A 22,396-nucleotide genomic window follows, 5' to 3' on the forward strand; every position below is an offset into this window, starting at 1 on the left:
CAACCTGAACGTTGGTAGTTTTAGTGTCGATCGAAGTCGCTAATAAAACTTTCCTGTTCAAACCACAATATACATGAAGTTCTCTTGTCCATAGAATATCCAAATTAATTTCTTGAAACATAAACCAACACCTACAAAAGAAACCTAATGCCTCCAGTTCATGAATTTTCTCGCTATAGATTCACCACCTAAAATGAAAAACCTCCTTCGAAGCTACTTCCTACTCTCCACGAATCCACTTTCTCCATTACCCTCCCTCAATGAAGAGGCCATGTTTACGCAAACATCGAACGCGGCGTCACGGCGCAACTGCGAAACATCCCCCGGACAGGGTCGAGTTCACCCTCCCAATCGAAGCGCAGCGTGGACGCAGATGTCCCCCCAGCGACTTGTGACAGTAAACTACCTCCGTCGTTGCATGCTCGCCTGGCAGGGTGGCGGGCACCGGCGACGCTTCGTCCCTCGAAAGGAGCCGATAAAAACCTCCGCAGCATCTTTTTCTCCGGGCGTACTTTCAACGGACGAATCGCCTGGAGACACAGGGCGGGGAGACCTTGGAGAGCCCCGGGTTCGGCCACTTAAGCAACCGTCCGTCTCACTGCGGCCAGGATCGTATGGCGAACAAGGGGGTTCGCGAGGCGGTGTCGCGGATTCGGTCCCGCGCGATTTATGATGTCTTTTTACCCCTGACACCACACCCTTCTTCGTTTTTTCTTCGATCCCTTTTTTTTCGCATTTCCTTGGGCGGTCGTCGAACGTGTGCACGCACACCGATCCAGGGTTATCGATCTCTGCCGATGATGGCTGACAGCGCCAGCGCGCCACCCCCGTCGCGCGCATATCTCCGCGTGCACATCCGCCCCCGCGTTCCGATTCGCGACGCCCTCGCGATACGTTTCGACGCGCCTGTCGCTCCATTCGTGGTCATCGATTTCTTTTTTTTTTCGTGTCACTGTTAATTCTGCGTCAATTGCTAACTTCGATTAATGGGAAAATTATTTGCACATTTGCTGAGGTGTAAAGAATATATGAGGGAAAATTGAGAGACGAGATGATTGTTAAAAATTAAGCGTATACGTTATACGTAGGTAAAAGTCTGATATTTGACGTTTAGAAATCACTCTCACTTGGTGATTCTGGGCTGGGTGTCCTACTCTTCCTCGGTGTCCTCTTATTAAGAAGGCAAGGCCTTAACCATCATGTAGGCAGGAACTTCAGGACAATGTCTCTTTTCTTCTAGGTAGTGGAACCTCGAGTTACCTGGCAATCAGGGTCTGTTGTAAACAACCAGGCCTGCGGCACTCGATGGCCGCCTGACACAGTCATTAAGCCTCTTCGACCGCCCGTGGAGGCGCCTGGCTTTCGAGAGTCCGCTCGAGAGTCCTGACCCTGCCATAAAACTGTCGCCTACCAAATAGCCACGAATATTTTCTTTCAAAAGATTCCTAAAGGATCCAGTCCCGTACTCGAAGTTCAACAATTATAAAACTGTTCCGAATCTATTTATAGTCCTTCTAAAAATCACTACGGTCTGTATCCACGAAGTAAACTGAATCTCTCCAGTAATACATAGCACACAATGAGACACTGATTTAGTATACCCCATTTCCTCCTATCGATGCATAGTAACGATATCGAAGCTTGCAGAAAACATTGCTGCTGTAAAACCACCCTCGAGGAGCACCCAGGTTCCCCTTTTGGTCTCCTGTTGTAAAAAGCCTCGAGCCATCCCAAATCGAAGCCCGTTTGACCGCGAAACCAATATACATCCCTGCTAGCCGAACAAAGGGGATAACCAAACATTTTTCGAGCACACGACTACTTTCTCGACGACATGAGCCGCTGATCCGGCATTCCTTCTTTCGACTGCCGACGAGATATCGACTCTGACGAGTCCGTAAGAGACAACGACATCCAGAAACCATCTCCTTGGACGGGACGGTGCAACGAAGACGCCTGATACACGCCTCTGGCAAGCGAGACATGAATGAGGAAAATGATAGAAGAGCGATCCAGTGGAAAAAGTGGTCCAGTCGGAAGAGATGAAAAAGAGCAAGTCGACGTCATGAGAACCTGTTAGGAAGAAACTGAACATCATCTCGTCACGTGGCCCAGACGTACGAGCCCTCAGGGGTTGTAGCAGTGTTTTTGTAAGCTACAGTACGGGCTTAGCATCCCCGAGGTATCCGAGCTAATGGGAGGCCAGCGGACCCCCACAGAGATGAGTTGTCAAGCAACAAAAAGATAAGAAGTGTATAAGAAATGTATAATAAACGTGTAAACTTTTATTCGAAGAATAATTGAATAGTAAGGAGTAAGGCGTACGAATGGCGCCCAACTCTGGTATATACATACTTCAATCCACTCGATAGAGCGGTGGTAGGGATGAACGAAAGAGAAGTGGCGTGAGCAGTCTAACTGGTCCAGAGATTTAACAACTCGTAAGATGAAACTACCAGCTGTCCTTCCATGCGAGCCTGGTCCGAAGATGTTGAAGATCATCTCGAGAAACGGTTCACTGTCGCAGCATCTCGATCATCTCTCCCCCCCCCCCCCGTGCCTTGAGATCATTTTATTGCCCGACATCTTACTGCGAAGTCAAGTAACAAGTGGCGGGTAAATTTAAGCGATACGACAGTTTTTCTCTTCTTGTATCTAGATATCACGTAGAACGTCGGTACGGTAATACGCGATAAAAGCGCGAGGAATCGATACTGATAATAGTAACAATGACATTGCTATTCAATGAATCGATTATTTAAGCAATTAATATTGATAATGCAGGTAATGGCGGTATAAAACATTGCGAGAAACCTTAAACGTTTCGCTCCTGATCCGTCGACCTCCCGAAGAGAATCAAACTGTTTCCTTTCACGTGTCTCGTCGTTCATTTCTTCGGAACAGTCGAATATCGTCGATAGGCAAATGCTGCGCATTATTTCGTGTTTCTACATTCTGTTTATAATGTCTAGAATTTTATGTATTTATACAGGTTTTTAAATTTCGTTTCTTTGGCATCAAAATCCATCGATCGTGTGATCAATTCAGCTTTCTTGAGAAGCTTTCCTACGCTGTGAGCGTGTGATTGTTTCACACGCGATAGAAATATTTGTTCTGCTTTTCTTCATACGCAATATGTGACTTTTGGAAGTGTTCACAATAATTTGATCACCCACTGAAGACGAAATCAAAACTGCACGGGGCCACTAGTCACCAATAAAAAAAAACACGTTCTTCATCACACTTTAAAATTTTTAGATAATTACAATGCAAGACGCTTCGAGGAGTCTTAACTTCTTGAGGGATATTGGCTCATACGTGAAACGGTTGCTTTTATATCGAAGTTAACATTATTTGCGATCACAGTACCTTTTAGAATTAAAAATAAAAAAACATGTATTAATGTAAGACAGCACATAATCTCTGTAGACTCTGTATTGTTATTATACATGAAATAAAATGAACTGTAGAACATTTCTGTTGTAAGAAACGTGGAAGTTACAATTCGTCCCTCAAGAGGTTACAGCCGTTACAAGTATCGACCTACACTCGTCAACCGCCTATCGACAACTGAACTGCGCGTTTTTCCGACCGCCACAAGGGTAGCTTTCTTTTCAAGGATAGCCGACCTATGGCGCTGAAGTCGCCTAAAGTTCTAGTTTAAACCGAAGATACTGTTTAATAATAATTAATTGTTAATGAGTAATTGCAACCTTTTTATTTTCATCCTGAAAAAGTATCGAAGGTAATTCGCGTTCGAAATAACTTCCAGTGAGACAATTGAACTGGTCACTGAACAAATCACATGTACATTATTTCATCGCATTTCTCAACTTTTTGTTTTATGAAAGTTAATCGATTTGTGCAACGAACGGCTCAATTTTTCTTCCAAAATTTACAGTGTGAAATTTACAAAGTGGTCGAAAATAAGGATGGTGATCCCTAGGGTTTTAGTGAGTAATAATTTTACATACTCCCCTTCTCTCTCAACCAAGGAACATTTACTGAAGATTTTTTCCAAATGGAAGAAAAATACCAACTCAGCGACGAATCATTTACCTTCAACAGGCTTCTAAAAAACATTGAAACAAACATATTCGACCAAAACTCTGCCTATCTCTGTTTTGCACTGTATTACCGCAAAGTAATTAATATTCCTAACCATTTTAACGATTGCAATCATTCCTTGGTAAGTACACGAATGTTACAAAATGATTCTACATATCTAACACCGATTACGTGGCGCCCGAATGAAAACGAAAGCGGTTGATACTGCGCAAGCACGTGGTTCCCAGTAGAGCATCCTCGCGTTTCTGGTAGCCTGATATAAACGAAGCACAAAAGTGAGTGGTGAACAAATTGTAGATCAACGACGCCGCGATGGCAACGTGGTAACGACTAGAAGAAAGGAAACGAATCGCGTTGGTCACTTCACGGTCTCGTTAAGATGGCGGGTGCTCGTTTCCTCTTCTTTCGCCTCTTCGAGGCTTTGTGCCGCGTTGAACTCTGTCGCGTCGTTGGTCCATATAGGTAAAACTGGTTTCTGCGTACTCATGCGATCCTGGTACACACGGGATAGGAATGCGAGTGGTGAACCAATAGCCGAGGACGAAGCGAGACGAGAAGAACGCGAGTAGAATGGTAATCGATGAATTTAACGAGGAAGAAAGGATAGAGTACATTTTTTAATGCAGTTGCATTCTATAATGTTTTTATGTGATTATTATCGTTATAGTTGCGATTCAATTACTTCTACCGAATTTTGAACAATGGTACTTATATTACACGTAGAAAAGCTCATGGAAGCACGTCTTTATATTTCCTTTTCCAATAGTCAGATCTGTCTGCCATTAGATTCTTCTCCATCTTTAATTCCTGGTTAATGATCAAGTAATTGTTGTCGGTTCCTCTTGGTTCCCAACTGACTGTTATGTCGTCGTCCATATTCGAAGTTGGATTTCTGAAAAAGAAAACGATCTATTGTTAGCCTATAGAAAATGTTTAGCTTGCTTACTAATAAGAGAATGTTTAAAAACTGTTATTAAAATAAGTATTAAATTGTAATTTAATATTTAATGCTAAACAGTGTTGACAATTATAACCGACCTGTCTTTGGCGAAATTCGTCCATAATTTAGTCATAATGTTTGTCATCTTCTCCGCGGAGGAACCTGGTTCAGGTAGATTTTTAAAGGCGTTCGAGTAGAACAAGTAACTCAATTCGTCGCCATGTGCAATTCCTGATCGGTATAAACAGACAGATATTTTAATAAATTTTCAAATGTTGCTACCACCAATATCTATTATAATATGAATTGTATAATGTATCTAATCGAAGTGAAACAGTGTTAAGAAAATCATAATCCACTCCAATTTTCCAAACGTTATAATTTAATCTAGCTCACCATCACTGATGCCAAACAAGCTCTTCATGAAACCAAATGGTCCCTCATAGTTAAACATGTATTCATAAATCGGGGCTGAAAGTCGATTCCTCAAAATATCGAGCGACAGAATTTCACCAGCATTGAACAAAACGTCGCTTAACATCTGTCACAAGTAAACAAAATTAATTCAGAGTGATATCAACCATCGAAGAATTGATTTACCTTAGTGTATTCGTTTATATTCTCCTTCGATACATGTTTGTCTCCGAAATAAAATCTTCTCAAACACTCGCCAGATTCCCTTCTCGAGTTCGAGTCGGTGTAATTCAGATCCAGTGGCACGAATAATTCTGGCTCGGTGTTTAACATATCAATGGCGTCTAACATCTCTGTAAAATTCATATCGTGTTTATTAACCGTTATAAGAAAATTGACATACTTTTTCGCTTGTTTTTGATTACTTCGATAGGCTTGATTTGAGTGTTCAAAGTTTCATGTTTAAATATTCATAATTATTAACCCCTTGCACTCGAGGCCTTTTTTTGGTATCTATCAGCAACTCGAGATGCTTTCTTAGCATTCTGTCATCACGAATGCTAAGCTTAGATTGACTTCGAAAATGAGATCTCTAATTTGAGATTTGAAAATCAGGTAACCTTCGCCTCAATCATTTTATTGACACTTCAAGTTCCAAAGAAATTGAACCTATAGGAAACCTAGCGGTGACTGACTCTAGAGTGCAAAGGGTTAAAGAAAACCATCATTGAGTGTTTCTTAAAAGACTCGTTCCTATGTTTGATTGTTGCGTTACATACGTTGGCCATAGAACAGAGCTTCCTCAGCAACGACTCCAGCCATCAATGGCATGTCAGCAATTTTTCCAGACTTCAACAGCGTCCATGGATCGTTTGATAAAAATATATCCTGCCCTAGGTCAACTTCGACCGATGGAACGAAAGCGAACATGTTCCCATTCAGAGTGTTCTGTAACAGAGCAAGAATTAAAATTATCACTCTCGTTGTGTATTTAAATACCTGTGCATTATGTTATCGAGACACTTCACCTGATTAGTCATTATTTGATTAGAGGCTGCGATGATGTCTTTAACGTGGAACTCTGTTAATTTCTCGACCAATTCAGCTGAATCTGTGGTGTGTATCCCAAGAGCCTCTCCTAACATGAAAGCTTGATCTCTTGGATTATACGACATCGCCCACGGATTGATCGCGCTTCCGCTTTCCTGAATGGCGCCACTGAATAAACCTAAAATGGAACAAGACGGTGAAAGTCAAAATCGTAATAGATTGTGAACACAGAGAAGTCTCGCTAGAAATTCATTTAATCGAAGAAGCTTTTAATGTCAAGACCATGCATCTCACATCCTCGTAAATAGACAGCAAATGTTTATGCAAATTTCGTATTTTCATAGACCCAGAAAAAGAAGTTAAGCTTATATAAAACCTAGTTCTGTATTGAATATAGTATATTCTAAGTAGTGTAACATGTATATTATCTTTCATATTTTGTATACTTTTGTATTTATACACATTTTCATAGATTTCTCCATATTTTTATTTGCCATTGATGCATCAAATTCCACAGTCTACTGATAAATCTAACATGGATAAATCTTCATGGATTTCCTTATATTTTGCATTTGCCGTAAATGCATGAAAATCCGCGGTCTATTTACGAATCTAGCGATTGGAGTGGTTCTGCGTCACCTTCAGACATGGGGGACAGCATGTGGAACTGAACGCAAGCTGCTCCAGAACTTTGACCGAAGATAGTCACTCTGTTTGGGCAACCACCGAAAAAGTGAATGTTATCTTTCACCCATTTGAGCGCCATAACCTGGTCTTTCATGCCAGCATTCCCGGGAGCACTCTTGTCCCCAGTGTTCAAGAAGCCTGAAATACGAAAGTAAACATATGAAAGAGTTAGAATGATTAACTAAGAGTTTTTCAAACAATTCGATGAATTATCTACGAGAGACTCCTGCTAAGTAATGAATAGATATATAGACCAATTATGTAATAGAGGGTTGATAGGAGTTTATTATTTAGTCAGATTATTTACCAAGTGCGCCAAGCCTGTAATTTACAGTAACAACCACCACATCGTTCTCGAGCAAGAAGTCTGGTCCAAAAAGTACATCATCAGCCAAGCCAGCATTAAACCCACCGGGGTGGAACCATACCATAACGGCTTTACGAGCTTCTTTATCGAGGACGGGAGTGTAAACGTTGAGATACAGACAGTCCTCATCGCCGACAAGGCCCTTTTTAATCATACAATAAAACGGACACGTCGAACGATGTTGGGTTGCGTCGTAAACGCCTTCCCAAGGATCAGCGGGCTCTGATATCTACGAATCGTACAAATAATTCATAGCGAACGGGGTGTTTAAGTCATCAGTATTTACAATTTTTCTAATCAAAATGGTGCGTTCAAAAATATTAATATCTCTGTGAAGTGTGATTTAAATTAATTTTGTAATTAGTGTTGTAAACTAACTCTGTCGCATGACGACGACTCATGTTTCTCATCCGAGTACTACAAGCCTAATTATAGTACGTGAAAGCAAATATCAACACAAATTGAAGATATATCACAGTAATGTTCTAGATTACGTAACATTAGGAGTTGCATGTAGAGGATCCGCGAGATATTAATACCGAGGTAAAGCCATTCTTACGTAATATTTTACTACGAGTCGAAAAATCTTTAAATTAATTTCGAATAATAAATAACGTGTTTAATAGAATCTTTTCTAACGACATTTAACTATTTAACTCTTTTTGAGGGAAACTAGATGAAGTCTTAAGAAGGGATGTCTGTGAAATCTTACGTGTCGTTACGTGAGGGGGATGGGGGTAAAAAATAGCCCAAATAGTCCTTAAGTAATTAAGAAACGACCCCTTACCATTTTCTAGAGTTAGATTCTTAATCTCTCAAATCTTTGCACTTAGCCCTTCTATTGCTTTCTAAAAATTCATGAAAATTCTACTTGCTTTCTAAAAATTCATGATGTTGCCTTGTCAAAACTAAAGTTACATATCAAGAGCAACTGATCATTATCGATCCATGAATTATCTCCTACTAGTGACTATCACAACTGAATTCTTCACTCTCATCTGATGCTCGCATTTATCTCTACTTACTCTAAACTTGTTGGGGCCAACATTGGGTTTCGCGTAAGGTATTCCCTTAAAAACGTAGTAGGGTTTATTACGGAGAATAGTCTCCGTCTTCAGGCCCTTCAGGATCCCCTGAGGGATCTCCAATTGCACGTCCTGTTCCGCATGCACCCAGGCGAGCACGAAACAAAAAAACACCCACTTATTCATCCACATGTCGATGTTTCTGACTCGCGAGTCCTTGGTCGACGCTTACAGCGATGCTTTTATAGAGGAGAATAGCGCGAAATCAATCGTCGACGCTCTGAACAACAACCTCTGGAAAGAATAGATTACGCAATCGAGCGCGAGCGTGATCCGCGCAGCCCATGGATTATCCATGGGACAAATTTGTATTCGTGGCTCGCAATAATACATGAAGATGATTTTCGGATAACTAAGTATCGGATATCCTGACGTTATCCCGACCTACGATCGAATTATCCCCATCGTGACTCGAAGAAAATGTTTCCGGAATTATTAAACAAAGCAACCAGCAAACTCGAACGTCAGGCTAAATGTTTTCGCGATTAAATCGAATTATTGTGCATTATTCAGGACTGCCATTAGACACGCATGCATGACCACGACGAGCATCGGGGTAGCGAAACTAGCTCGAATCAAGCCTGAAATATTCTGGATCAGGGATCCTCGATAGCAGCCATATTGGTTACTACGGGACAACGAATGAAAATTGTGGAAGAATTTTTTAAGAATTCTATTGAGCAATGGCTATGTTGAATCGTAATAAATAGGACGCACAGAAATAATAATGATAATGTAAATAATAATAGTAATAAGCAGAGTGATGAGGGATAAGTAAAGTCCAGAAGGACTCCATGAGATTAAAAAGATTGAGAAGCACTGTTCTAGATCATATGACCGCTGTTTTGGACAATTTTCGAGACGATTCCATATTTATGATTGCCTCGGGCATTATTGACGTTGATAATGATTGGTGGAGATGATGGCCATTGTTAAAAGTAACGCTGTACAATTTGTTAGGGCTACATCGATCTTCGTTGCATAATTCAACAGTAATTAGTGATAGGTTCTCCAGAAGTAATTTTCACAAGAGCCAAACGAAGTAAAATTCTCGCACCAATGTTTGAAATTTACGAAAACCTACTTCCTATGCAAAATGGAACTTCTCGAATTCTCTGTCGCGATGAAAGAATGCGAGGTAGGCACGAAAGGAAGGAAAACGTCTGAGAGACATCCATACATGATCCGCAAGGGAAACGACGAAGGAAAAGCGCGACGTCCTGTGACGTTTACAGGAGTGTAGGGATGGAAAACTTGCGCGGTGAAAATTGTAAAGTTACAACAGAGTAATACACGGCTTCGACGCGTTCCTACTACCCTAGTAACATATTTAATATTACTTGATATTTACGTTAAATTATTAAATTAAACAATTCGATGACCCGGTTACCCTGGATACGCGATACAGTCCCTGCAAAATGCCCGTTCTCGGCTTATTCGTCGCTGTGTATCGATTTTCCGTATAGTTAACGGCGGAGGTGATGTAAGTATTTTGTAAACTATAGCAACAAAGTGGGAAACTTCGCGGAGAAGCATAACGCGACGGTCTCGCGGACGTTCCCGCGTGGAAATTGGCGGGAATCGGGTGAAACGTTTAGGGTCAATATTCGAACCGATCGAAACGCGAATTTCAGTCGGTTCACCTCTTTGAGATATCTGCTTTCCTGGTGTATGAGCACCACTCAGCACACCCTCTGGATTCAGGTTTAAGGACAGTCTTCTATGAGATAACATATATCTGTACTCCAGTGCGGTAAAGTGTAAATAATACAGCACCAGTGAGGAAAGTACAACGACAGTTTTAACCTGAAATAAAACAATACAAGCATGCATTCAATGTTGAAGTGGCCAGCCACAGATATGACGAAGTTGAGATATAAGTGCAATTAAGAAACGCCGACAATCAGCTAGAGAGATAAGATACAAATTTTGTGCTGTGAAAAAAATTCTATTAAAGAATGAATATGTATTTATATATATGTATTTACAAGTGGTTATAAGGATAGATAAATATATATATATATGTATATGGAATGCGAGAGAGTGTGTGACTTTGAAACAGGATTCGTAATATTAAAGGTACAGTATTATATCGATAGTTTTCGAGGCATGTTTATATCAAGGATAAGAAGAAATATGAGTGTCATAACTATTTTAATTAGTTCCGCATTTAAAAAATAAATCAATCAATCAGTCTGGATTCAGGATTCACACAGTGCATGATGAAGCAATGTAATCAAAAATTAAGATTATGATAGAACAATAAAAAAATATAGACAAGAAACAGAAATAAGTGTGACGAGCTAAGGGAGGCATATAGATTATATTTTATGAAAGTTTACAATATATGATTACCATGTTGGAGGTGTAAATTATAATGTAAATAGTCACTTAAGAGTATTAAGTATAAATCTAATATTAGACAATGGTGTATAAAGAAAGAAAAAAAATACCTAAGGTCTCCTAAAATGAAGGTGTTACAATAAAATAAATAGGGATGCTTCATACCAAACGAGTTATTTGTAAGAAGCTAATAAATAAATGTATTTTTGAACGTAGTTTCCAACTGGGGGCGTAGCTCAGATGGTAGAGCGCTCGCTTAGCATGCGAGAGGTACCGGGATCGATACCCGGCGCCTCCAAAAATTTTAAATGTTTATTTTTTTATTTTAAAATATTTTTTTGTACATTAAACAGCGAAAAGTAATAAATATTTTTAATACAATAAACATAATATAACGAAAAATTAGTTTATCAGTGCCACAAATGCAGTTAATCTCTCGAGGGACGAATCTTAAATGCACTTTCTTTGTGTTCTAATCGAATACATGCAAACCAAAGCAATTTTTATCTCCAAATCGCATTTAACATACAAATATGATGTATCACTTTAATGTGGTTCACGAATTAATTCTAAAAGGTATTGCGATCATAAGTAATAATAATTATGACATAAAAACAAACGTACAGCAAAAGCAATTGTGTCAATATCTCTCAAGATGTTAATTCGTAACACTTCACACTTTCAAGCATATTCACGTTTTAATATTGAAAATATAAAAACATATTTTTTCATACATACAATAATATGAAACCTGTATTTAATCTTTCATATATAAAATACGATGAATGTATAAATATTATATTCCATTGCAACAAACTAACTGTATCTCAAATGCTGTCTATTTTTCCAGATGTAATAACATTTATACTTATGCTCAGGTTTGACGAATGCGTACCTCCTCCAAGGTGAAGTTAAGGAGCCGCTCATGAACTACAAAGGGGCGAAAAGATCTTACTGCCCCGCGAAGGATTACGAACAGCCCCCCGATAGGCAAAACACTTCGATAAGATTGAGACAATTAAGATCAGAAATGCGTCGCACCACTTCGGTCAAAGGAGAAGTTCTCGACGGATATATTGTCACTTCGGATGACGCGCATCAGGTAATTACATTTTCAAATTAAAATTCTATGCTTTTAATACCATGGACACAGTATATAATAATCACATCGATTCTCATCTGCTATATATACAAATAAAGTATGTAATTATTGCACTCGGCAAAACAATCGAATAAATTTAATTTCTAATCGCTAAGAAAATCGAAAGTGTAGCATGGAAAGAAATGTTGTCGCACGAAACATTCGTACATCGATTTATGGACGCTGTACACTTAACATTTCAGACAGTGAACTACGTTAGTCATGGCCGAGAGAGCCCATTGGAGGTATAATGCGCGTAAGACATCGCGTTTGCAAATTTCTCAAGCTTGTCACGTATTGAGTTTTTGTTTTTGTCTAAACGAACTAATTTAATCGCAGTGTTTTCTAATCACGAGTGCTGCTCCATCTCGATTAAAGCTTAGCGACATGGCCGTATCCAGGGAGGAGGAGCTGGATAAAATTTCGAATAAAATTTACAGACTTCGCGCACACGCAAGACTTGGAGAGATTGAAAATCTAACTAACTAAACTAACTAATCGAGAACCACCACCTGCTGTACCATACTTAATGATTTTCCGCGGACGGGACATTTTTTTCCTCATTTTTTGCCTTCCCTCTTTCGTTTTGAACCACTCATGCTTCGCGATCCCAGAGCGTGGTGAATTTAAACCCTTGACATCTTACATGTGAATGTACTATTAAATTGAGATATATATCGTCAGAGCGAATCGTTGGATCCTCGAGACATGAGAAGAGAATTTATCACTGGGTTCTACGGAAGTGCTGGAGAAGCTGTTATCACACTGGACAAGGCTGTATTTTGGACTGACGGAAGGTATCACGTTCAGGCAGATAATCAGCTGGATTGCAATTGGATACTCATGAAACGCGGCAGAGAAGAAGTAAGTTCAACCTGAATACGTTTCCAAAACTCGAAAATTGTGTATATACAAATTATCAAAAGGTTCTATTACTATTAAGGTAATCTATTATTATTAAATAATCGTCGTCTTAACAAAATTGTGGATCTCTGGGCAAATCAGTGCAAAGAGTCCATTAAATTTATTTCGTTAAGATATGTCGTGGTCTATGCTTTTGATCTAGAACAATGGTATAAATAAAAAACTAAACTCGTTTAGATATTGTAGACCAAAAAAAAATTGCCTTCATTTACAATTTCGTCATTGATAATTTTGCCAAGCAAACCTCGACATAGTGTGGCAAGCAATAACAAATTTTAATGATAAATATCTCCACACATTAGATCAACGTTACACAAATTAGCTTGAAGTTCCTTATTATTAGTCTGTGGGGCGCATAGATTCGTTGAGACGGCACTGGTCATTCAGTAGTATTACGAATAGTGGCCTCCTCAATGAAGCTGTGACGTACTCCCTTGACTTACGCTTTGCGCCGTCAGAGGGCAAGGAGGCTCAGCGCTCTCTCGCTGTTGAAGTTGTGCACCGAATGATACATAGGAGCCACGCACGACGAGAAAAGTTAAGATCATACTTCACAGGATCATTTCTGTAGTAGATCTAACTAGCTCTGTCCTCAAAAGCAGAGTTGATGCAGCCACGATGAGGAGACGTAGCTCCTTTCCCTGAGCGTGAGGAAGACTCGAGAAGTTGGCTTCGTTCAATTTCTCAGTCATCGATGATCGTTCACCTCTTGTACTCAGTACGAGAGGCCTGGGAAGTGGGGCGTTCTGAGTGGTCGCATTTTTTATTTAATTACAAACATAGAAATTCCTCTTTTTTGTATGGAATGTGTAAATGAAGAAAATTCATTTACTGATTGAGATTGTGTAACATTAGTTTGCAGTTGCGCAACACTTTATTTTAAATAAATTTTTTTTTTAATTACTTTATTTTGCCGTACATCGCTACTGCAAACATTAATGACACATTTCATTGAGGTTCTGTTTAGGAAATAGGAACTATATAATATTTATAGTATCCTTATCCAAAATAATGTTTGTTGATACTTCAACGACACTTGTTTATGTTGTTATGTTTACTTGTGTATCCTGACATAACAAGTTGTAAGCGTGTAAACAAACAAAAATGGAGATAACTTGTTATACTTTCAACACTACGCAACCCGTGTTGAATGAAGTTTACCACTTATGCTCCATTCAATAAACAAATTCTTTTGTATAGGTCCCATCCATAACAGAATGGTTGAGACACGAGTTTCAAAGTCGAGTGCGAGTGCGTATTGGCGCTGATCCAACACTCGTATCCGCCGTCGACTGGGAAACGTGGGAATATGAATTAGGTAATGAAACTTGACGTAAAAGCCTTAAATCCTTCAAAATGAATAAACACTGAAATTTATACACACTCTCATACTATTTCTCATATTTACATCGCGTAAACGTTATTATTGCATCGCAAATTAAGCAATTCAGAGCTTCAAAGAAATTAATGTCTGTCGTCCAAATTATTCTTCAGGAGGATTCTTTAGCTAATAGATTTATCGATCATTAAGTGACCCTACTAGAAATCAAATCATCTCCCACGTCCTTCCAGAGGGATTTTCCCTAAATTAACGCTAGCGTTCGTGTTCAGCAAATTCGTCCGTAAGATTGGTTCCTGTCCATAACAACCTGGTGGACTTGATCTGGCAGGTCGGTCGACCGAATTACAATCCGCACGCGGCTTATCCGCTTCAGGACAAATACTCTGGAAAAGCCTGGCAGGAGAAAGTCCAGATGGTACGAATGGAAATGGAGGCCTGGAGGGCAGACGCCCTCGTCCTCACAGCTCTCGACGAGATCGCGTGGATCTTCAACATTCGCGGATACGATCTACCAAACACGCCCGTTTTAAGGGCGTACGCTGTGATCACGCATAGATCTATTCACCTGTACGCGCCGCGACAGAAACTTCTGCGATCAGTCGACGAGCACCTGAAAATGGACTTTTGCAGTCACGAGAGCTGCGTAAAGTAAGTGACCAAATAAATACATATATAATATCTACTTCATTCTCGTGAGAATTAAATCACTGGCCTAAGAAAATGATCCAAGAAAATGAATTTTTTTGTTGTTTAGATGGCACAATTATACAAGTATTTGGTACGATCTGCGAACAATGTCTCAAGCCTGGAACCTTGTGTGGCTGCCAACGAGGTGCGGTTACAGTCCAGGCGCTTCCATGGAAATATTCAACTCTGTACGTATGGACTCGAATTATTCACCCATACAGTATTTCTATGCAACATGCTCTTGTTTCCCTTTCAAAAATCGTAATTCAGACCAAGGTTCCAATCTCCAACCGATTTAATACACATGCCAACATTTTTATTTTCGTGCATCGAAAGTATGGAAAATTCATTTATTTGATTCTTCCGATTGTTAATCACGATTGTCCACGTAACACTGTTTAGCACTGTAACGAACAGAGTTTGAGAAACACTGATCTAAGCAACGTCAACTCGGTTGCGTGCCAATTTATCGAGTTCAACCGCGCGACCATTAGAGCGGATAATCCTAGACGAAGGAACATCTTCTCCAACATGTTACCCTGCCCCGTAGAGCTTGTTGAGCTTAGCTTGATCGCCTCGTGACGGGCTGACACACCTTCGTAGACATAGTCCAAACACGGACGGTTCCCTTTCTAACGACGCACAGTATGTATTCTCATCATTAGAATGCTGCGAGGGGGGGAGGGCAAAACAGATTGAACGAAACGCTGCTAAGTGGTTACGTGTACGCGTGGCCGAGGTTGCAACTGGTGGGGAATGATTTCACTTTCTTCTCAGCATGATAGCCGGAGCTACGGGACGCCTGGACGCCCGCGGCACCAGAAATCAGGGAGCAGTGCTTCGCTCGTTACAAATGGATACCACATATGTAGGCGAGGTTTTTCTGAAATATTGAAACAGATGGATACCACATTGTGATTGCGACTCGTGATGACAAATGTGCGGAAATACGCTGCTAAGAGTCGATATTTTATGTTATATTTTATGAAACGAGCGGCTAAATTCACTTCAAACGACGATATGGATAGAAAAACGTCGGTGCTGTTTGATCCTCAGCAGGAGAAGGAACGTGTAGTGTGCACCTGAAAATCGTTAAGGCAGTCGGAACGGTCAGGCCCACGGCTAAGCATTCGAATTTTGAGTCTTCGAATATTCGAGAGCTCAAGGGTCGCCGGGTCATAAAGTACCATTTCCGTTGGCCTTGACTAGGAGAAAGTTTTCCCTGCAATGTTCCTCGATGCACACACCCTCATCCCAGAAGGGACAATTATCCTCGAGCACTCGTTGTGTTACGTTCGAATATCGGACAAAGGCTCTCCCGGCTCCACGCGAATCATTGAGGAATAAATATCATTAATTAATTAAATTAGTAAACGCAATTTTATCCCCACCTTATCTTGATCGCTTCAAATCATCCCTCTATTGCAAGTACCTGCATTATCAGCCAAATATCTGCGAAGAGTTAATAAAATTTCGCTGTCGCGTCTAAGAAGTTACGCTTCATATCAAAGAAAAGAAAATTCCTTCGATTACCAAAGTCTCAGTATTTATGTATTGAAACTATAACAAATTCTGGCACAAGGTTAAGACAATCACCCTTACAGATCCCCCAGGAGAAACGCTTGCCAAAACCATCGCCAGTGCTCAGCTTTCGAGCGGAAAAGAACAACGTCGAGGCGGAGGGAATGAGGAGGTCTCATCTTCGTGACGCAGTGGCGATGTGCGATTTTCTAGCGTACATGGAGGAACAATACGAGCTGAATTCCGAAGGATGGGACGAAATGCAGGTTGCGCGTTTGGCTAACGAATTTCGTTACGAGCAGGACAACAATAAAGGCATCTCCTTTCCAACCATTGCTGGATACGGTCCACACGCGGCGATCCCTCATTACGAACCTAATAATCTCACGAACCTCAAGATTGGGAAAACGTCTACCTTGGTGGTGGATTCTGGGGGACAGTATCTAGGTAAACAGCTTCTTCATTTTAGATTTTCGCGGCTTTAAGCTTTGAGTCTTAGACTTGCTTATTTAAAATGGGTACTTGATCTGTTGGATACTTCGAGCCCTTGGCGACTCGAAGTCTAAGATCCTGACGGTCAAAAATAAACCTACACCGGAAAAGGTCTCTTGGAGTCAGTTTATGACCTGAAAGAGAAAGTCAGCAGACCTTTTTCTGAGACAAGAGGGCACCGATAATTTTCGTTGCATTTTTTCACTGACGTCGAAATACTCGGTTCGATCGTAGTCTTCTTGAGAGCATCTTGTACAACGAAGAGTTACAGTTATTTATTAAACAATAACTATTTTTCAACAGACGGGACGACCGATGTAACGAGAACTCTTCATTTTGGAACACCAACGGAGAAGCAGAAGAAGGCGTACACGAGGGTGCTAATCGGTGCGATACAATTGTCATCGTTGGTTTTCCCCAGCGGTCTGAAATCCAACTATATGGATGTCCTAGCAAGATCACCTTTGTGGAACGTCGGATACGATTACTTGCACGGAACTGGTCACGGGATCGGTCACTTTTTGTCCGTCCATGAATGTTTGTATCGTTCCGTTAAAGTATTCAATTATTATCAAAATTAACACCTATACCTTTACTGATATTATAAAGAGGAAAAATTGTATATGTAGCGAGTAATCTCTGGAACAACTGAACCGATTCTTAAAATTTGTTAAGGAATAGAAAGCTACGATATTCCTGAGTAATTAACAATATAGACGTATAATCATAACGTTCACATTTCCAGCGCCCATCAGCGTATCGTACGCGCAAGATCCATCATCGGACAAAGTGTGTGGTCCTGTGGAACTAAAACCAGGATACTTCCTGTCCAATGAGCCAGGATACTACAAAGAAGGAGACTTCGGCGTTCGCTTGGAGAACATTATTGAAGTCATCGAAGCGGGCAAATCGGTGAAAATAATTCAAATAATTATTCGAATAATTCAATTAATATCGATTGATTCGACGACGCCAGTGTTAATGTAATTGTATAATCTTCCAGAGAGGGACGGAACCGTTCTTGAAATTCAGGGATGTCACCTTGGTTCCTTACGAGCCTAAGCTGATCGACACGAGCATGTTGAATCCGTCACACGTAAGTCTATTCTTGGTTTCTTGAGAGGAATTTGCATGAGGCCCACTTTCGAGTGATAAATTCACTTGAAAGAGACCTGGATGAAGATTTTCTGCATCAGAATTAAAGAAAATATTGTAAGTGCAAGAGAAGAATAAAGAATAAGCCTTGTATTAGAATTATCGTATCGAAGTATCAGTCACTTATATGTAAACTATCAATTTTAATAGATCGATGAGACTTTCCGAATAAAAATGAGTCCAAACACAATCTAATACAAAAACTCATTTGTTGAACTCTAAAATGTTCCGTTTTACGTGTAATTAAATATAATTCGAATAAGATTATGTTTGGTCTAATGCTTCTTGGAAATGTTAATTTTCAGTAATAAATGCACTACGGAATGGAAACAGAAATGTTTCTATTTCATAGTTAATAGACTTTTCATTGATATTAATCGTTAAGAAATTTTTCCCACGATACAGATACGGTGGTTGAACAATTACTATCGGCGTATCAGGGAGGAAGTAGGTCCAGAATTGAAAAAAAGATTGAGAATGAATGCTTTCGACTGGATGATGAGGAAAACTGTAACCATTCCGGAACCGAGTCCTGTCGATGAAGGATTACTTTTCGACCATTCTCGCTCGGCGCCTTCCACTTTCGAAAAGTTCCATCTATTAGCGTTTATTACGGTCATTTATCATGTTTTATCCAGTAAGTAAAATCCGGATGAATTTTCTTTATAGATAAAAAATATATAATACATATTGTTCTTCCGTGTTTTAGATTCTCTAAATTCGTGGAGTTAATTAGGAGGAAGAAAGGTATTGAAATTTGTAAAAATTTAGTGAGTAACATGAAACGTTATGTCGTTATTAACTTAATTATACAAAGAAGAATTTATTTCGTAAACTGTATGTAGACTTATAAATATATATTATTTTTTTATGTTACTGCCAATACTAGGTACGAAAAAATAGAAATGGTAGAGAAATTTAAAAATCGTAGGTGTAGTGAATGTCTACGAACAAAAAATGGTATTGTGCATAGCCATGTGAATGTTTATATGTAATGTTTTTTTTTGTAAATAGACGTAATTTATTGTATAAAAAAGCGTAGATATAAGCGAATATTGTATTTTAGCAATGAAAAGGTATAGAACTAAAAGTGCAGAGCTTTCGAACGAAGAACTTTATTTATGTCGAAAAGTAAATCGGGTGTTGAAGAAAAACAAACTTTCAGTCAGATTAATGAGGATTATTTCCTAACTGCCATAGAAGACGTAACGATACATTTTATTTTTATCTGAATGCGACTCTGTATTTCTTACCTTATTGTGTTGTTAATGTTGTACAAGAAATGGAATAAAGAATTATAATAAATAAATTGTAAGCTATTCTAATTCGCTATTTATTACACATTGTGCCATTTGAGGTAAGATTAATTAAATTGAAGTAAACACAGTTTTTATTACCTTTAACATGTTATTATTTACACAACAATATCTAAATACTTATATTATTTTTGGATACAATGACTACAGATTACTTTTTTTGTATGCTCTTTTTCTCATTTTTTCGTGGCATAACCATCCTAGGAACACTAAAATGTTCAATAATATTCGCTGCAACAAAAGTAGTAGAGCATTAATAAATATCTAATATATAACTATCCTTGACATTGATGTACCAATATCTATTTTTCTGGACATAAACTCACCTACTACTTGTTTATCTAACTTATACTCAAGTGCTATTTTTTCTATGGTATATTCAGTAGGGTTATTATTATGATTTCCAAGAAAAGTCAAAGCCTGCCTTAGAGAACATTTACCCTCAGGAATCACACGAGACTCATAGAATCCAAATTCAAACGAAGAAGAGGTAGTTCTGTTTAATGGTAATGGCCTAGATGAGGCTGGCTGCTTTGCTGATTCATTCTGGTGATATATGGAAAATTATTTTTTTTTTCACAAGTAAACATTGTCACTACCAAGTTACTGCCAATAATATAAATCATGAATTTATAGAAGCCTTGTTAGAAGAGAACATACATTTGGATCATTGGAGGTGACATAAACCTCTTTCAAGCGACTGTCTAATTGAGCATTTTTTTCATTATGTTTTTTCATAAAATCCGGATCCACTGAAACAAAGAACCCAAAAATTAAAAACAATGTTATTCCAAGAGTGATATAGCTCTGTATAGTAATATTTATTTTTGTAATCAAATGAAATACACTAGATTTGTTAACTCACTCTTATCTACAAGTTCTTTTTCCTTAGCTGTCGAAGGATATTGTGGTGCAGCTGTTGGTTTCTGTTCTGAAATAACATCATGCGCACGATGCACTATGTCAAATGTGCGAAGTGGTCGCATCAAAGTAGAATATACTTTTCCCATTCCTTAATTTTCTAATGGATAAGAGTAGTACTGAGTTTGCGATAATCATAACCTAAAATTCACTTTGTTCTACATTTTCTAAAAGGGAACTGGTAACATAATTTAGATCTTATGGGAAAAATACAGGATTTAATATATACAAATAGATATAAATAAACTATAGTATAACAGAGTTAATGTACTTTTGTATGTAAGAATTAGATTAATGATATAACCTCATAACCCATACCGGCTCTTCATAAGCGCTACTCTTGGTTGTTCTTGGTGTACTATACTTTTTAGTTTTACAGTGGCACTATCGGTGGCAAAATGCCCAAGATTGTAGTGAAAATGGTTCCCGCTGTTGCTATTAGATAGCGCGACTAACTAAAGGGGTCTAAAATTGTCGCTGCATTAAATAACTATTCATAAAAATGATTTGTTTGACATATTAAGTAATATATTGTAGTGTTATAAAGCAAGTAATCGTATTAAAAAATAATTGATTAATAGTTCTTAGTGGCGCCATCGGTGGCAAAACGTCCAAGTTTGTAGTGAAAATGTTTCGCGCCATCTATCGATGCCCATTTGAATTATTTCGAGGACAAACTTGGGCGATTTCCCGATAGAGGCGCTGATCATACTCCGAAATTAGTTCGGTATGTTGACCGCTAGTTGGCGACACTAATTTCCAGCGGGAGATTTGAATTGCTCTTTTTAATTAAAGTTTATTAGAAGCATTTGTAGATACTATTGAGTAGTTTAAGAGTCTTTTTTTTTTTAAGAGATCAAGTGATTACTTTAAAGAATGGTTTGTATATTTTACATTGATTTGGTACTACGAACCATAACATAAAAACGTTAACTGTGAGTTGTCTTTTAAAGATAGATATATGCTGTTGCGGACTTTTTTGTTGAACTTTTTATGTTCAGCAATTCTTAAATTTGAAACATCACATCGATATGATAATAAATGCCTGGCTGAATGTAGAACAAAAACATTGAAGAAAACGTAAGAAAATCTTTTGTTGTTTGAAGTAATAATAGAGAAATATAAGGAATTGGGATTAAGCGGAAATGAGATAGACAAAGTCACTGCGGTGTTATACAGGATACCACAATGCAACCATTGTGATAAAATTTAGATAAAATTTAGATTGTTAAAGGTCCAAAAGGAATTGGGAATCATAGGATTCATTTCTTTAATTTTGTTACAAAGGAGGATTAAACCACAACGTGTTTTTTTTTTTATTTTATATTTAATATATAAAGTTATCTGCAATCAAATTGTATTCATTTTATTTCATTTTATCTTAATTTAAATTTATTATGCATTATTGAATATTTTATAACTATTACGAGGTGATAAAATATTTGAAGAAGCTCGTTCCTTGAACAGTTCCACAGAGGTCTGATTAGTATTATTATCAACAATTTCCAAAGTTATTTATATTCGTATTGGAGGAGTTACAGACGTGTAAGTCAAGCCATGTCGGAGTGTTAACATGTATACGTTTGATCACAGTAGAGTTCAACTACCCTTAATAGTCGGAGAGCCAGTGACGATTTTACTTACGTCACTTTGAAAGTAAGATATTTAAAATTTTTTTTATGAAATTAATAATAGCTGACAATCACGAAAACTGTCGGCTGGTAAACAGTCGTTACAACGACATGTGGGTGTATTTTGAAACATGCAAAAAAAAAAAAAAAGAATCGATGTTATATCATTTTGAAATAGTTGATTTTTGGACAGTGATTAATTGCATACCATTGAACAGCAAAAGAATATTGCCAGACGTTTTGCGTGGAACACAGGGGCGCCAGATGCGCAAATTGACGTAAGTAACACTTAAAAAAATGCAACTTCGCGAA

The 22,396-nt window shown here is 38.6% G+C and overlaps 3 protein-coding genes and 2 non-coding genes across 12 annotated transcripts in view; 3 read left to right on the forward strand and 2 right to left on the reverse strand.

Annotated features, from left to right (window-relative positions):
* Positions 1 to 19,537, forward strand: part of LOC128876429 (xaa-Pro aminopeptidase 1-like) — a 41,557-nt gene extending 22,020 nt beyond the window's left edge. For 2 of the 3 annotated variants that reach the window (XM_054122794.1, XM_054122793.1), the window contains exons 3-14: positions 11,833 to 12,056; positions 12,299 to 12,340; positions 12,780 to 12,959; positions 14,220 to 14,337; positions 14,631 to 15,009; positions 15,116 to 15,236; positions 16,653 to 17,016; positions 17,365 to 17,598; positions 17,807 to 17,973; positions 18,065 to 18,157; positions 18,622 to 18,853; positions 18,926 to 19,537. In XM_054122794.1, the coding sequence (XP_053978769.1) occupies positions 11,833 to 12,056; positions 12,299 to 12,340; positions 12,780 to 12,959; positions 14,220 to 14,337; positions 14,631 to 15,009; positions 15,116 to 15,236; positions 16,653 to 17,016; positions 17,365 to 17,598; positions 17,807 to 17,973; positions 18,065 to 18,157; positions 18,622 to 18,853; positions 18,926 to 18,948 (2,177 nt within the window). In that variant the 3' untranslated portion in view covers positions 18,949 to 19,537. The remainder of the gene's footprint in view (positions 1 to 11,832; positions 12,057 to 12,298; positions 12,341 to 12,779; positions 12,960 to 14,219; positions 14,338 to 14,630; positions 15,010 to 15,115; positions 15,237 to 16,652; positions 17,017 to 17,364; positions 17,599 to 17,806; positions 17,974 to 18,064; positions 18,158 to 18,621; positions 18,854 to 18,925) is intronic. The other variant, XM_054122796.1, reaches the window with a different exon arrangement.
* LOC128876430 (esterase FE4-like) lies at positions 4,673 to 8,781 on the reverse strand. The gene is made up of 9 exons (XM_054122797.1): positions 8,552 to 8,781; positions 7,467 to 7,755; positions 7,112 to 7,297; positions 6,451 to 6,650; positions 6,202 to 6,370; positions 5,609 to 5,775; positions 5,405 to 5,549; positions 5,107 to 5,239; positions 4,673 to 4,960 (listed from the first exon to the last, which is right to left on the reverse strand). The coding sequence occupies exons 1-9, from the start codon at positions 8,741 to 8,743 to the stop codon at positions 4,798 to 4,800; spliced, it is 1,644 nt and encodes a 547-aa protein (XP_053978772.1). The 5' UTR covers positions 8,744 to 8,781; the 3' UTR covers positions 4,673 to 4,797.
* Positions 11,180 to 11,252, forward strand: Trnaa-agc (transfer RNA alanine (anticodon AGC)). Its single transcript has one exon. It is a non-coding gene; the product is annotated as a tRNA-Ala (tRNA).
* On the forward strand, positions 13,560 to 13,774 carry LOC128877721 (small nucleolar RNA U3). Its single transcript, XR_008457300.1, has one exon. It is a non-coding gene; the product is annotated as a small nucleolar RNA U3 (small nucleolar RNA).
* A 51-nt stretch (positions 19,538 to 19,588) lies between the features above and the next one.
* Positions 19,589 to 20,932, reverse strand: LOC128876431 (protein NDUFAF4 homolog). 6 transcript variants are annotated; one of them, XM_054122803.1, is made up of 5 exons: positions 20,758 to 20,932; positions 20,398 to 20,553; positions 20,193 to 20,284; positions 19,859 to 20,078; positions 19,589 to 19,763 (listed from the first exon to the last, which is right to left on the reverse strand). In XM_054122803.1, exons 2-5 carry the CDS (start codon positions 20,540 to 20,542, stop codon positions 19,684 to 19,686), a joined length of 537 nt encoding a protein of 178 aa, XP_053978778.1. In that variant the 5' UTR covers positions 20,543 to 20,553; positions 20,758 to 20,932; the 3' UTR covers positions 19,589 to 19,683. The 6 variants fall into 6 exon arrangements, with proteins under 6 accessions (XP_053978778.1, XP_053978777.1, XP_053978776.1 ...); XM_054122802.1 differs by having other exon boundaries at positions 20,725 to 20,932; XM_054122801.1 differs by having other exon boundaries at positions 20,398 to 20,594; positions 20,772 to 20,930.
* Positions 20,933 to 22,396: the final 1,464 nt, after the last annotated feature.

Source organism: Hylaeus volcanicus, chromosome 5 (assembly GCF_026283585.1).
Source record: "Hylaeus volcanicus isolate JK05 chromosome 5, UHH_iyHylVolc1.0_haploid, whole genome shotgun sequence".
NCBI classification, from domain to species: Eukaryota; Metazoa; Arthropoda; class Insecta; order Hymenoptera; family Colletidae; genus Hylaeus; species Hylaeus volcanicus.

Bases quoted from the DNA above. Each gene is read 5' to 3' on its own strand.
- LOC128876431 (XM_054122803.1), bottom strand. From the start codon at position 20,542: ATGGGAAAAGTATATTCTACTTTGATGCGACCACTTCGCACATTTGAC. The intron at 20,285-20,397 runs GTGAGTTAACAA...TCTTTGTTTCAG, and splicing joins AAAAGAACTTGTAGATAAGA to TGGATCCGGATTTTATGAAA. The intron at 19,764-19,858 runs GTGAGTTTATGT...CTTTTGTTGCAG, and splicing joins GTTAGATAAACAAGTAGTAG to CGAATATTATTGAACATTTT.
- LOC128876430 (XM_054122797.1), bottom strand. From the start codon at position 8,743: ATGTGGATGAATAAGTGGGTGTTTTTTTGTTTCGTGCTCGCCTGGGTG. The intron at 7,298-7,466 runs GTAAATAATCTG...TTCGTATTTCAG, and splicing joins TTACAGGCTTGGCGCACTTG to GCTTCTTGAACACTGGGGAC. The intron at 5,240-5,404 runs GTGAGCTAGATT...TATACCGATCAG, and splicing joins CTTGTTTGGCATCAGTGATG to GAATTGCACATGGCGACGAA.